The sequence below is a fragment of the Diadema setosum genome, chromosome 18 (genome assembly GCF_964275005.1).
Source record: "Diadema setosum chromosome 18, eeDiaSeto1, whole genome shotgun sequence".
NCBI lineage: Eukaryota > Metazoa > Echinodermata > Echinoidea > Diadematoida > Diadematidae > Diadema > Diadema setosum.
This window is the reverse complement of record NC_092702.1, coordinates 3,999,403-4,014,720: the sequence shown is the minus strand read 5'-3', so window position 1 is coordinate 4,014,720 and position 15,318 is coordinate 3,999,403. Positions and strand designations below refer to the sequence as shown.

Below are 15,318 nucleotides of genomic sequence, written 5' to 3'. Positions count from 1 at the left end.
TCTTGATGTATGGTGGAATACGAAAAACCAGTCACTTTCTGGGAGCCTCCCGAGTATTCTAAGAAGGAACACGTGCAATTAAGGTCGCCGACTGGCGATTTAATTTCTTCCGAAGTACTTTTTGATTGGGCTATTACCGGGGTACATTACCTCCATTTGTAGGATGTTGACTTTCTACTTTAGCTCCATTTCTCCGGCGATAAACCCCGCGAAACGCTGCCCCGCGCGGTTCCAAGAGCAGTTTCCTCGCCTAAATATGCCAGGCACAATATCGACATTTGGGACAAAGTTTGTTGTGGAGAAATGAACTGTAAATGCTGGCGCAGAGATATCTACTTGAGTCATGGATCCAAGAGTATCTAATAAAAAGAAAGTAAAGAAAGGTCAAAGCGAGAGAACGCCAGTTTTTTCATTAAGGTAACTCAAATTGGTCAGTGAGAAGTCGCTCCATTTTGTAATTGAAATTTCGCAAGAGAACTTTGTTTATGTTCTCTCGATTTTTACTGTATGACTGATTTATGATATCAACACAATATCATGATCAAGTTCTTCATTCCTGATTTTTAATTCTTTTCATCTTTTTAATCAATCATTCAATGCAATGTTCGAACAACTTTTCGCCTAACCATCTTAATTTTCATATCTCTATCAGTACGTATCCCTTTTCATCAACTCTTAGTTGATGATAATCCAAGATGCTATGGAAATGCACAGAGACTACCAATGACTACCATTGTGGAAATATCGTCAACTATACCTGAACATGATGACTAACTTTCATCTATTTGTGGTGCAAGAAATTCTTAGTGGATAATTATGGTTCTCGAATGTTGTCACATTGCATGTAATTTTCAGATGATGATGAGAACGTAGCTGTGGTGTCTAAGTTGTAAAGATTTTATATAAACATTGTAGTGATTTTTGCAATCTGTTTTTAAGGCATTCGACGGTTTTCTTCTCGTCGTGACGGCGGACGGAACAATCCTCTACACAACCGACAACATTTCAAGCCATCTCGGGTTTCACCACGTCGACCTCGTCCACCGCTGCATCTACGGCATCGTACACCCGGACGATCACGATGAGCTCCGGGTCATTCTCGAAGAGACACTCTCGCCACAACATGGACGACATGTACAGGTAAGGCGGTATTTCTTACATCGTTTCCATAGCTCTAAAATCTTAAATCATAATGGTAATAATATCAACAGGAATGATGATATTAATGTGATAATAAAAATGATAATAACAATGATGACGGTGATGATAATTCATTTTTCTTTCATTTTTTTTTCAGCCAATTTTCTATATTGTCTATACAGTCTTTCAGAATAAATCAACTATACACAGTGTAATTATGTTTATTTGTCACAGGATGTGATGAAATCGTTTCATAATAATTATTGTGTTGCATTCTGTTAAATGAAGAAAAATATTGATTTAAAAAAATCAAAAAAAAAAAATCAAAGCTTTCAGGTGTACTTTAAAGCCCATGCATGCAACAACAACAACAACAACAAAAAATCAACATGCATTCTTCCCTGCGCTATTCATGGTAATGATTTATACTTACATGTAATTTTGCAAGTCAGATATCATAACTAATGAAGATACAAATAATTGTATTGTTTGTTTATTGTTTTGTGTTGTTTATCGCTTGTCAGGGAGGTATACAGTGTCCTGATATGGGGGCAACGCCAGGGCTTGGAGGCATCGGAGCCAGTCGCGATATTTCCTTTCTCTGTCGGATGAAATGTTTCAACGGCACCAACACGGGCTACGTGGTAAGTTAACTACTGATAATCAAGATGATGATGATGATGATGATGATAATGATAACGAATGCTGGTGATGATGATTATGATCATGATGATGAATGCTGGTGATGATGCTGATAGTAGTAGCAAATGATATTAAAAACATAATATACCATTTGCAGATGAAACAAAAACCCAGCATCAGTGCTTTAAAATAGTTCCAAAATGTGAATTTGGGATAGAAACACGCACTGTAAAAATTTGAATCCTTATAATCAATGTTAAGTATTGTTGAATACACAAAAATGTGAACAATAGTTATAATGAAAATGATGCCAGACTAAACTGTCTACAGTTATGGTTTAATGAGAAAAATACTGATATCCCATTCTATCATCTTAGGCTTTATGGCAAAAATTCTATATGGTAGGATGTTTTGTGAGACCTACACATATGCATTAAATGTGATAGCTTGAACATTTTTAAATCACTGTTCCCAAAGGTAAACGGGACCTTTAACAACAAGCATAATGATAATGTTCATAATAATACTAAGGATGAAGATGATCATAATAATGATTAATATGATAATAATAATAATAATAATAATACTACTACTAATAATAATGATAATTAGAAGGAGAAGAAGAAGAAGAAGAAGAAGAAGAAGAAGAAGAAAAGTAATATCAATAATGATAATAGTCATAGTAACAATAATAATGCCAAAGATAGTGATGAAGGAAAAAGGAGAGGAGGAGGAGGAGGAGGAGGAAGAAGAAAAGATGAACACGAGTCCAGTAAGCAATGCCTTGATCGTGATGTTGGCGAAGATTCCCTATGGACTGGGAAAAGAATAGAAAGGAAATTCTCTCCCTGTATTTCTGTTTGCTCTCTCTTCTCTTCCGTGTCCAAATGGTGAAATTGTTGTGGTGTAAATCTGTAATAGATGTACGCTTTTGTGTAAGGGTGCTTGTCTGCTTGTCAAGAGAATATAGCAGGCATTGTTCTCATTCTCGATAAGACAGTAAAAAACAATGACTTATGTCGGCCGTTTTTCGCCTGGTCATCAAAAGCATGTCATTCCAATACTTTTCTTGATTTTCAGCGTTTCCGCTCCTCAGATCTCATCTGCCTGATTTTCTTTTTCTCGTTCTCTCCGTGCCGCAGAAAATGTTGTGTAACGGGACGATGAAATCGCTACCCGACGCCCAGCGGGTTGGCCACGCTCCTCTCATCGTCATGTTCGCCGCCTTCAGACCGTTCGTTCTCCTCACGGCCGACACCGACGTCGATCTCAACCCCGGCGCTTTCTGGAGCACACACGATCTCGACCTAAACGTCAGCTCCGTCGATGGGAGGTAGGTTGGCATTTTCACCCTTAGTTCCAGAATACAAATGCGTGTATTAAAGACCACAACTGCTATGGATGAGACACGTTAATAAATAGGGAAACCGCTATCAAATACAAAGAGATATAAACTTCGAACTAAGCCATTCTCTTACTATGATTACTCACTGAAATGTTACGTAGAGACATAGAGTACGTTATAGCTAATACACTGCAGTTTCAATTTCAATAAGCAAGACTAGACATCAACAGAATGCCGTATGCTATGCAATGTCCCTGTTTGATAGTTGATTACTCATGGGATCTTGCGACTGCAGCTCTAAAATGAGATATAGCGATGACGTCACAATCTAATATTAAAGGCAACTTGGGAATTTAGAGAAACATTCATGACCACTTATTTCAGCTTGCCGAATCTTACTTCTAAGCAGTCTAGCTGCCAATTTCATCAAAAATGCCCTGCCAATTATGAGTCCACAGCATTCCTTCTTTGCGATCTTTCATGGATGAGATTTACTGCAATGAACATGAAATTTGAATTTCAGAAATGCATAAACGCCGACGCTCCATGTTTCCATCATATACTTTGCAGACAAATTTTCATTCATTTCACACTTTTTTTTACGTCCCTCCCAACAAAGGGTTACGAAAAATGTTGTAAATGCTCTTCTTTCACACTCCTTCATCACGACTCAACGGTCTAATGTGACCAAATAAGCATGTGATTCCCATTAACTAGGGAAGGTGATTGAACCCCGTATAATGTTCAGATTTCTCCGTACCTGCAAAAAAAGGCCTTCTACACGAACCGCTTTTATCTATACTATTTGGCCGCCGATGCGTTCACAATCTGGCATTCATGTTAGATTGGCAAAGATTAGAAATAGTATACGATATTGTATAATTGTATGCATATGCAGACTAATATGTGCGTGTGTGTTTCTTATTTGTGTGTTCATCTTGGTATCGACTTTTTATACCAATTCCACAGCAATTTTCCCCTGCAATATAACTTATAAAAAAAAAAGTAACAAAATAAAAGCTGTTATTCCAGTTGTGAAGTATGACTTTCTGTGCTAATTCTTCATGCGGTATTTTTTTTTATTTCTCTCTCTCTCTCTCTCACGTGATCTCAATATAACGTTAGGTGTTCTGAGCTGATTGGAATCGAAGCGTGTAGCTTGGAGAACAAGTCACTATACCAACTCATTTACCCCGACGATTTGCTTGCCGTGTATATATGCCACAAAACATGTAAGTGAAAGAAAGAATGTTAATAAAACAATGACAATAGAAATGATTTGTGTATTGAAACACGTGAACGTTACCGGAACGTTTTTGGAGGATCCTAGCGTCTTAGGGAGAATGTGTTAATCAGCATGCAGTAAGAAAAATGAATAAATATAAACTGACAATCGCAAGACTAGTAGGCAGCATTTCTCTAAAGTTTTAGTTGAAACCAGCTCACAGTCTTCACCCATAAGAAGCCCTCGAAGAATTAAATCTGCCCTGTAAGTAGTGACTTCAATCGGGTGTGTGAACAGCCTACTGTAATAGTCTCTTTGGTGACCACCATACTTGTCGTCATATAAGATACTGAAGATCGCCGTATTTTATTATGCCTTGTGAATATAAAAATGAAATAAGCTTTCCATGCCGCTTCATGTTCATCAGATGAAATTGGTTCCTGACCACGTTTTGCTATTTTTTTTAATGTCTGTAGCATGCTGATATTTTAGTATTTGATATCAATAAAATTACTTAAAAACATTTTCCTTTTTTTCCTACCGCTCTTGCAGTGATTGAAACCGAGGAGGTACACACCATGTTTTTTCGACTCATGCGAAGTGACGGATCCTGGCAGTGGTTGCACTCAAGAGGTCGCGCTGTCAGCAAAAATGGAAGGAAGACGACGTTGTACTTCGCTCACTGCCCTGTGAGGTAAAGTAAAAATGTTTTTTTTTTATCATTTTTGCACAATTAACAGTGTTATTTCCGTTATATGAATAGATACTTTTTAGCGGTAGTTGCATGCTCTTCGATGATTTTTTTTTTTTTTTCACGTTGTAGACACTGGTAAAACTATAGCTCAAAATCAAAATAAGAAACTGAAAAAAATTGCAAAAACTCTTTAAACTCAACTACATTCCATTGAATAAACTTTAAGGTATCTGTTTCAGCAATTGATGATCGTTTATTCACCCCTATACCACCTGCAGGAAGGAAGACATTCCATACTTGGGCCAGGAAGCTGCAGCAAGGGCGCGATACGGACAGGAGGACCTGCAGAAGATGTTCCTGTCCACCCAGACGCAGGAGAGCGATCAGATGGGCAGCACCAGCAACAGCGCCTCCAACAGCAGCAGTAATCTGGACAGCGTGCCAAGGAGACGCTGGATGAGCAATGACACTTACGTGGTCGCGAGTCAGACAGGACCAAAGCTGAAGGACGACTACTCGGTCTCCCTCCACAGTCCACACGGGGCCTGTCCTTCCACCTTCCACCAGTCTTCGGACCAGCAGACACAGGACAGCGCTGGTCAAGGGGCCTTTCCGACCTGTAAGAGAACACCCCATCAGGAGGACGTGGTGAATGAGGAGCACAACTTTGCCATGAACGTGAGCGCCCTCCCGCAGCCTGACTTTTCCTACGCGATGGCGGGAAGTTGTTACAACCCCCCGCAGTACGGGTACAGCGAACCTCTGTATGGTGGCTTTGACCATCAACCTTTGTCCATGTATCAGATGGTGGCACATCTGCCCCCAGAAATGTACGACGCCGAATCGTATCGCAAACACGCGTTGAGAATGAGTGAGATGCAGCAGGAAGAGTTCCTCGCGGTGTCCCACGCCAGGTACAGCTCACAGTACCACCTTCCGCCGACGCCCCAGACATCACCACCATCTGCCTACCCGGTGGAACCTTCCTATCACCTGCAGTATATGCCAACTGAACCTATGTGCGGCGCAACGGCACCGCCGTCGCCGCCTCCCTCACCCATAGCTTCGGGATACCATGGCTCATCGTCGACGCCCTGTATGATCACTGGCGAACAACAAGACGAGTTTCGCAAGTCCACCATCCCATCATCTTTACCTTACCCTATGGACTGCTGCACCGGTCACGTTCCTTCGCGGACAGAATATTGCGCTTCTTACATCGTGAACGGAGCTGTACAGGTGAAACTTGTAAGTGGCACACCTACGGGAACCTATTCTTACGGTGACTACGATTCGTCGTACGTTTCTCCATCGTCTGTTGCTTACGCGCATGAAGCGCGGGAACCTCATGAGTGTGAGAAGAAGCCGTTCCAGCAGTACGGAGACAAAGCCGCCTTCGCCGAGTGGGAATCAATGACTCGTGGTGCAGGCGAGTTCAACTCTGTTCCCGATTACCACCAAAAGAAATATCTGCCATGTCCGTTGGCCAACACCAAATCGGGATGCCTGGCGCAGAAGATGTTTCGGTCGGAGGAAGCCGAAGCCATCGCCCAGAAGCGGGCGGCCATGTTCCATCAAAGTGCCATCTCGCAGCTTCCGCCCATTGGAAGCTTCCTGGACTTTCTGAATGAGGAACTCAACGCAATGCAGTCATAGTAAATGGAAGCACGATCGAGTGATAAAAACCAAGATCGAATGGATCTTGTGTGACGAACACTCCTTTGCATCACCACGTTTCTTATCATTGTAGTCTACACTTCATAGGTATTCTTGCAGGACAATGAACGCATTAGCGTTGGGTTTTCTCCTCGCAATCAATGTTCGCGGATCTGCTAAAAACTGAAATGTGCCGTGGTTCATTCTAAGCAGACGTTTTGTGCAATAAATGATTTGCAACCAGTCTGTATCATTCTTTTTTCATATATTTGATACGACCAAGGTACAGAGGTGTTGAGTATCATCAGTTCCTCTCGAAGAAGACTTATTCTTTCTTTTTAGGTACCACTTGATCCTTCAGGTAGCAAAGAAACAACATCGCAGGTCTGGTGTAATACACATTCAGATAGAATTGTGATAGCATCCGTGCTGTTTAAAGCACTCAATTACTCATTATACTTTATCTCCATGCATGCGTCTGTTATTTGCGTTGGGTAGTTTCGTAAACTTTATGCTTATAGGCAGTATTGACTCTGCTATTGTGTACAATACATGTAGAGTATAATACAGTGACTGAAATAGATAGATTTTCAAACAATCACATTTTTATAGCACGAATACTATTTATTTGCTCCAAGGAGTACTTTCTATGCGGGTTAAAAATATTTCGTTTTCTAGCTTTGAAGCAACTTGTGTAGTTATCGTCATTTGCATAAATTTAGATTTACAATTATTTACAACATTGAGTGGCCAATATTTTGGGTAGACTTCTGTATAAGCAATTTGATTTGGAAGGTTGATGAGTTTCGTTCAGCATGAGTGATTTAGCGGAGTGATTTTGATGTCTACAAAATGATATTCAGACAACGATTATTGTCATTACTGCTGTACATACGTGTTTATAATCAGGACTTACTTTATGTACAAGTTGAACGTTTCGATGCACTATACAGTTTTTTCTACTTATCATTAACTTGTAAATACAACGTCATACTATTGCCAAACGACCATTTGCCAAATTAGGATGATTAACACTGTGTGTAGTCGACGCATTTTGCCATTGAAACATCGTTTCGGAATGCACGTTTGCAACTTGATTTCTGAGTTGAAAGGTACACAAGGAAAGCCCAACAGTTTGCCAAAGTTTACAGCAAGTATTATACCGCATTACAACTGCTGACCATTACTTCAGAATCGCGTCAGTATAATGTCTCAACGAACAGAATAACAACGGACATCCGTGTCAAAGGCAGGGGAGATATGATTAAATTCATTATCAGAGTATATAACAGCTAATATTTCTGTCTGCTAAAGTGTTAAATGAAATGGATGCATGGAAATTCATCGTCGCCCAGATTTTTCGATTATACTATATCACCTGGGAGCAAAGAACAAAGTGTAAATTGCTAGACCCTATAGGTGGGACTAAAGGTGCAATGTGAGAGTCATTCAGGCAATATCAGCTTCAAAAGGTATAGCCAGTGTTTGTTATTCAAGTCTTTATTTTAATCTCTCATATCGATCACGGCACCGTTTCATGAAAGTCGTCGGTCTTGTCAAGCTGTCAGTCTCTGATAATTACCATAGTAACAGTCAGTGAACAGAGATTTTCAGCCAATCAAAACCAATAATTGTCAGAGACTGGGTGACAACTTGTCAGGGCTGACAACTTTGGTGCTCAGGCGTATCCTAGACAGTTTTGTTAAGCCCGCCGCACACTATACAACTCACGACTATACGACTGACAGACTTTGGATCTGAAATAAACTAGTGTGTTTATTCTGAGGCTATTGTGATTTATTTCGGATCCAAAGTATGTCATCCGTATAGTCGTGAGACGTATAATGTGTGGCGGGCTTTAATCATCTATTGTGTACTTTGGAAACAGCAAGGAGTTGGGCAATGTAAGACAAGGTTATTATTACCGTCTTATTTTTGACGAAGGATAGACTACGATGAATTTTTGATATTTTTGTCTTCTTGCCTTCTCAATAACCGTTTTAATGCTAAATTGTACATCCTGTATAGACTCTTGAGCATTTATTGAACGTATCGGTGACTCAAATGTATGCACAGTCACCTTACTTGACTTCTAATAATGCACGGACACTATGAAGGTGAAGGTTCTATTAAAAACAACAGTATTAATGTTTTTTTTTAAAGCGCCCAACACTTACATTCCTCAATTAGTTTTTGATGCGCCCTGGGAAGTTTTCAGTATGAGTGATGAAAGGATTTGAAATCGACCGATGGATTGGAATGATACACGAGGATATATGATTGATTCCGTTTTGTGGCTTGCCTCTTCGATTTGGGCATTATCTTATCACCACAATGAAATCAAGGTATGAATGTAATTTTGCCGGACTGTGACGGAAGAATAGTTTGTAGCAATGAAGCGTTATCTGTAGACCAGTACTGACAATAGACAATAGAGCTGAAATTTACAAGTTAGGGTTATTTATTGATTCTCTCAGTGCCGTTATACGGCACTGGATTCTCTGCCCTTTCGTTCTGGCAGAGTCTAGGTGAAAATAAAACATGATGAACAACAACTAAAACAAGTTTGTGTCCATTATCATTATTTTGATGTGTTGTAACTAACCCTTCCCACACGCGACCGTGTAATCTCTGATTCTTAGAAATTCCAGGTATCTTTGTTTATTTATCATATTACGCTGCACAAGCACCTTCGAAGCATCCCGTTCCTTTCAAAATGACATTAGAACTTCGCCTCAATTCATGATTTTCCATCTCCGTTGTTGCTATAAAGAAAAAAAAAGTATTGTGAGGGAAAAAAATGAAGTAATGTTTCACCACCGTCGCCTGGTTTAACAACTTTCTTTTGAATTCTCGCTCGCCTGCGCCTAGGATATCGTCAGATATTTTCGTCTTTTAAGGTAAAATGGGCTTGTGCCGAAAGGGTGCGTTGGGTGGTGGCGCGTCGCGTCAATGGGAACACCACCCTTCGTCCAAAGCCCCCCCCCCCCCCCCGGTTTTGCCGAAAGGGTGCGTTGGTACTTTTTCTCATGTAATAATAACAGACGAGTTTTGAATCTATATTTAACCTTCAAACAACCATTTCAAAGAGGCTATCGTCCGGATCGGTTTACACTCTATTACCACTTGGTCTACAGCCAGTTGGTCTAATAGACTGTTTAATATCAGTTGGTCTAATAACCAGTTGGTCTGGTCATCATTTCGTCCAATTAATAGCCATTTGGTCTATTTTTGGTCTAACACCAATTTATATCATCAAATACCGATTTGGTCTATTATGAGTTGGTCTAATTCCATTTCGTCTAATCATCAAATGGTCTAAAATAAAACCAAATTTGTCCAATATAGATTTGGTGTACACATCATTAATTTTGGTCCATTGCCCAGTTGGTCTAGCCTTAGTCTGTCTATCATCTTAGTCTACACCCATTTAGTCTAATAACCATTGATCTTATTGTCATTTGGTCTAATAGCCAGCCTCCTGGTCTAATCAGGTACCATTTGGTCCAATCATCGTTTCGTCTATATGACCAACTGAGTTATTATTATTATTATTTTTATTTATTTATTTATTTATTTATTTATTTATTTATTTATTTTATTTTTTTTTTGGGGGGGGGGCTTTTTCTACGACTACGGACTACCCTCTGACCCTTCATTGAGGGAGAAAAAAAAATATGTTCATACACATGAAATAAGATTAGGGTAAAGTTTAGGGTCCCTCGCCCCTCCCCCATGGTGCCAGGCCAGCACCCCCAGCAGCTGGACTATAGATAAGCCACTGATTATCCACATGATCCATGCATGCCCTGTAATGTAAGACAGAAACGGATATTAGACCAAATGGATATTGGACCAAATGAACATTGGACGAACTAAATATTAGATCCGGACGATAGCCTCTTTGAAATGGTTGTTTGAAGTTTAGATATAAATTCAAAACTCGTCTTTTAATATTACATGAGAAAAAGTACCAACGCACCCTTTCGGCAAAACCGGGGGGCTTTGGACGAAGGGTGGTGTTCCCATTAACGCGACGCGCCACCACCCAACCCACCCTTTCGGCACAAGCCGGTAAAATGTCACTAAGTTATTAAGTAGTCATTAAGTAGCGTAAAATCAAACAATCACAACCAAAGAATTTTTTTTCGATCTCAAAAACTCGTAAAGATTGAATTTTCAAGATTCTCATTTTTGGTCAAATACTGACTTGGTCAAAACAGCACATTACTAGTATGCAAATTAGCTGAGATAATGACGTCACCTCCGAACGCCTCAGTCACATTGGTTTGTCCAAACTCCAATGAAACATATTGCTGCGGTCATTGATTTAGCAACTACATACAACCGCCCTCATAAATGTCATCATTGTTAACATTATGGATGTATTATATTATGTGTCATCTATGATATAAAATGAACAGGCAAATAGTAATCATCCCACCAAATAAAATTTAATACAGAAGAGGATTAACTTAAAAACAGTCAATAACTTTGTGATTTCATGTTCCATTAACCTGTCCGTGTTCCATTTTGTTGGAATTCACTCTATTCCTTTTTTTTTCAGAAAAAATTCTATCACTTACATTATGCAGTGTTATGATAAAGCTATACAAAGAAGCGTTAGATCAGTATTGACTTCTTACAGTAGACTACATACAATTGGTATTACAAATTGCAGCCAGTGCTGAACCCATTAAGCATAAGATCATTTTGAAGTGGAATCATATTCTGATAATCAGAAAGAGTTGATCAAGAAAAATTGTCCCTTTAAGCTTATGTTTGGAGTATTAAAGCCTCTTGATAAGAAAATTTGCACCAGTTTTCATCAAAAGTACCAAGTGAAAATGAGCATGCGAACACATTCAAGTTACGTACATACATTAAAACAAACACAAAAAGCATCGTACTTTCAAACAATTTCCTGTCATTTTACTTCTGTATCATCTGTGAATGATCTTTCCAAAATTCTTCAAAAACATCTACACTTGATTATACAGTTTACCCTGTACATAATCATATCTATGTGTATATGTATAACATACATTACTGTTTGTGTATGTATAGGTGTACGTATGCGTGCGTGTGTGTGTGTGTGTGAGTGAGTGTGTGTGAGGGGCAGGTATGTGTGTGTCCGTCACTTGTGCGTCTGCGTATAGCAGGTCTAAGGGCATTCCGGTATGGATTGCGCTGTTCATGCGGAAGAGTTAAAGGGATGTATGGCACAGTATTGGTGGAGATGAAAATTGGGCTTTAACTTTTTTGCGAGATACCAAGAAAACACTTATGAAATAGTACAGAGCATTTGAGGTTTATTTGATGAAAATCGGGTTTGGAATAGCTGAAACATCCAAAAACAAAGTAAAACAAAACGATCGTATAAAGAAAAATAACGTGGGTCCCACACTTTATTAGGATCGTTCTGTTTTGGATATCTCAGCCATTTCAAAAGCAATTTTTGTCAAATAAACGTTAAAATCCTCATTGAATTACATGCTCTTTTATTTTCATAAGAGGTTTCTCACTATCTCACCAAAAAATGATAAAAACCTGAAGTTAAGTCTCAACCAAAAGTATACGATCCCTTTAGTATAATTTTGGGTATTTGCGTCTGTTTGCCTGTCTGTCTGTCTGTCTGTCTGTCTATCTGTCTCCGAGTGCGGAAAGGAGGTAGGATAGGAGGACGTATATAGGCTGTGCAAGCTTGCCTGTTCTTCTAAAGAATAACATCATACACTGGCTCCCCATAGTTCAAAGAATACAATTCAAAATACCCACCCTTACCTACAAATCCAAGAACCGTTTAGCCCCTGGATACATCTCTGAACTATTAGTTTCCAAGAATTCATCCCGTGTCCTGCGATCATCTCGCTCAATCCATCTCCAACTTAGCCCTGGATCCATACCACGTACCCGCTATGGAAGTCGTGCTTTCGCCGTCGCTGCGCCCCAACTATGGAACAAGTTCCCCCTGCACATCAGATCTTCACCCTCGCTAGATAGTTTAAGACCCTCCTGAAGACACATTAAAATGAAGTGGATATAAGTTGAAATTACTATGATGTCATGTTCCTGTATGTTATGTTTTCTTCATTGTGTCTATCAAGTATGTTAATCTTAGTATTTGATTATTGCTGAAGTATATCATGCAATGTAAATTATTGTAGAGTTTTGTAGTTATGTTGAATATAAGATTATGTTTTGGTACGATAAAGGCGCTTAGAAACTGTGTATTAAGCGCGATATAAATGCTAATTATCATTATTATTATTAATGTACAGACAGGGTCCCAAATGCATTTACAACAGGATAAAAGGATATACAGTATGAATGGATGGCAAAAACTGATCACTTCGAGATAATCTGATATTGTAAATGTAAGTATTAGACACATTGACGGCGCACTTTATGCAGATTGAGGATTCAAACTCATTAATAAAGAGTAGGGATCAGGAAAGGATCCAAAGATACTATTATTACACAACAAAGTGTCAAGGATTTTGTTTGTCACAATATGAGGCTACCTGATAGCAGCAAATGCTATAATCTAATAATAATGATGATTATTCTTAAATGTACTGTTGTTGGCCTATTACTTCTATCAATACAGTAATACGGTATACGTATAACGCAGTAAAAATTCAGGCTGTAACATTATCCTCTCTTTGTTTTTCTTTTTCTTTTTGTTCGGTTATAACGAAATTTCGATATAACAAAAGAAAACTGTCGGTCCCGAGGACTTCGTTATAACGGGAATCCACTGTAGTAAACATTATAACGGTAATGATAATGATGACATTGTAATCATAATTCAATGCACTTCGAAAAATGATAACGATGCCAATAACAATGGTTAATGATACTACAGTGTCTTAATAATGATAATAATGAAAAGATAGTTTCAGTAACAAAATCATGATAATTAATTATTAAAAACAATATAACTACCATTGTACCCATACCATTAATTATCATCATCATCATCATCATCATCATCATCATCATCATCATCATCATAATTATGATCATCATCCTGTCGATAGTGAGTGGGTTCAATTCATCAAAAAGCAAGCTATTTATTTACCATGTCCCTCTTCACCAAGGTGATAAATAGATGGGATCCTGCACTGTAAAAACATGGGTGTTAGATTTAACACCACGGGTGTTAAATCTAACACCGATCAAACTTCAATAAAGGACCACACCCACAGGTGTTAAAAATGCACTGTGATGGTGTTGAAAAGTGTTCACCTGACATTTCGTGGTGTTAATTTGACACTGTACCTGGTGTTATTTTGACACTGTACTGGTGTTAATTAAAAAATGACACCACATGGTGTTGATTTGATACTTGTTGGTGTTAATATCAATGGTTTAACACCCGTCCAGCTTCAATAAGGGACCACACCAGCTGGTGTTACTTTGGTGTAAAATTATTTTCACATTTTTTCAAAAATCTAGTATTTTAATGTAAAATTCTTGATCGTCTTGTTTAAATTAAAAATCAACAAGAAGTGCAGTTACTAAGAAACTCTTCAAAAAACAGTTTAAAATTTGGAAATGACACCCGGGGGTGTTAATTTAACACCATAAATGAGCACCGAAAATTTAACACCAGCTCGGTGTTCACTATTTAACACCGGACTTTTTGCAGTGTGGCAATACATGAGGAGCCACCACTATGGATGACTCTGGGGCCGGGTAATACCAAGGAGGTTTAAGAGATGGAGTTCCAACTGGCTGTAATTATTCAAACAGTTGTCACTTTTCTATTGATGTACAAAAGAATTCCACAGGTGCATCTGTGCCTTTGGTGGCGGGGTGTGATGCCGCCGTCTTGCTGAGCAATCTGAAGATTCATTTTGAACGTTAACTTAATGTTGGCTATATTTTGCTTGTTTATCTATTAAATGAAACAAATCTCACTTAGTGATAAAGCTCATTAAACAAAGGTCAATCCCTTCAAGAAATATGTGCAAAAGTGTAAATCAGAGCTGTATCATGTGAAAGTGTTTAAATCTGTACCCTCCCGGAAAGCTGGTTTTATCACTTTTCCACTTAATTCCTCCAAATAAAACTGGTATGGAATAATCTTCGAGTATCGAGTTATTCTATATTCAGATTAGTGGCCGGGCACGGCCAGTCGAGTAATTTTCATTTTCATTTCATCATTTTTTGCGCAATTTCTATTCGCGCATCCCCGTGTCTTTACCATTATATACCACCTATCTTTTATAAGTAGGGATGGCGAAAAGTAATTACCATCACAAAGACATATTTTCGTTAGAAAGTGGCTGATGATTATGCAATGAGACATGAGTCAATTGTCTTCCTATCTGCGTGGCAGATCCAGTTTGCCACATGCTTCAAATACTTTCGAGTGGCGGCATCAAACGTGACTTTAAAGGAAATACGACAGTTGTGACTCCATTCTCTTGAACCTCCTTGGTAATACAGAGTCATTTGCAGGTAATTCAATGCCATCTGTACTTTGTAGATATAGCTCCGATGCGTATCGGGGCAATTACCCCCGAGACCAATTACCCCCGGCTAACTAATACTGGTTATTGATAAGATTAGAGTAAGGATTAGAGTTAGGGTTAGGTTTAGGGTATA

The 15,318-nt window shown here is 38.9% G+C and overlaps 1 protein-coding gene across 1 annotated transcript in view; it reads left to right on the top strand.

Annotated features, from left to right (window-relative positions):
- The window catches only part of LOC140241933 (uncharacterized), a 52,668-nt gene extending 45,966 nt beyond the window's left edge, over positions 1–6,702 (top strand). The window contains exons 4-9 of the mRNA XM_072321680.1: positions 940–1,140; positions 1,665–1,784; positions 2,925–3,115; positions 4,253–4,359; positions 4,905–5,046; positions 5,325–6,702. Coding sequence (XP_072177781.1) covers positions 940–1,140; positions 1,665–1,784; positions 2,925–3,115; positions 4,253–4,359; positions 4,905–5,046; positions 5,325–6,702 — 2,139 coding nt within the window. The remainder of the gene's footprint in view (positions 1–939; positions 1,141–1,664; positions 1,785–2,924; positions 3,116–4,252; positions 4,360–4,904; positions 5,047–5,324) is intronic.
- The last annotated feature ends 8,616 nt before the right edge of the window (positions 6,703–15,318 follow it).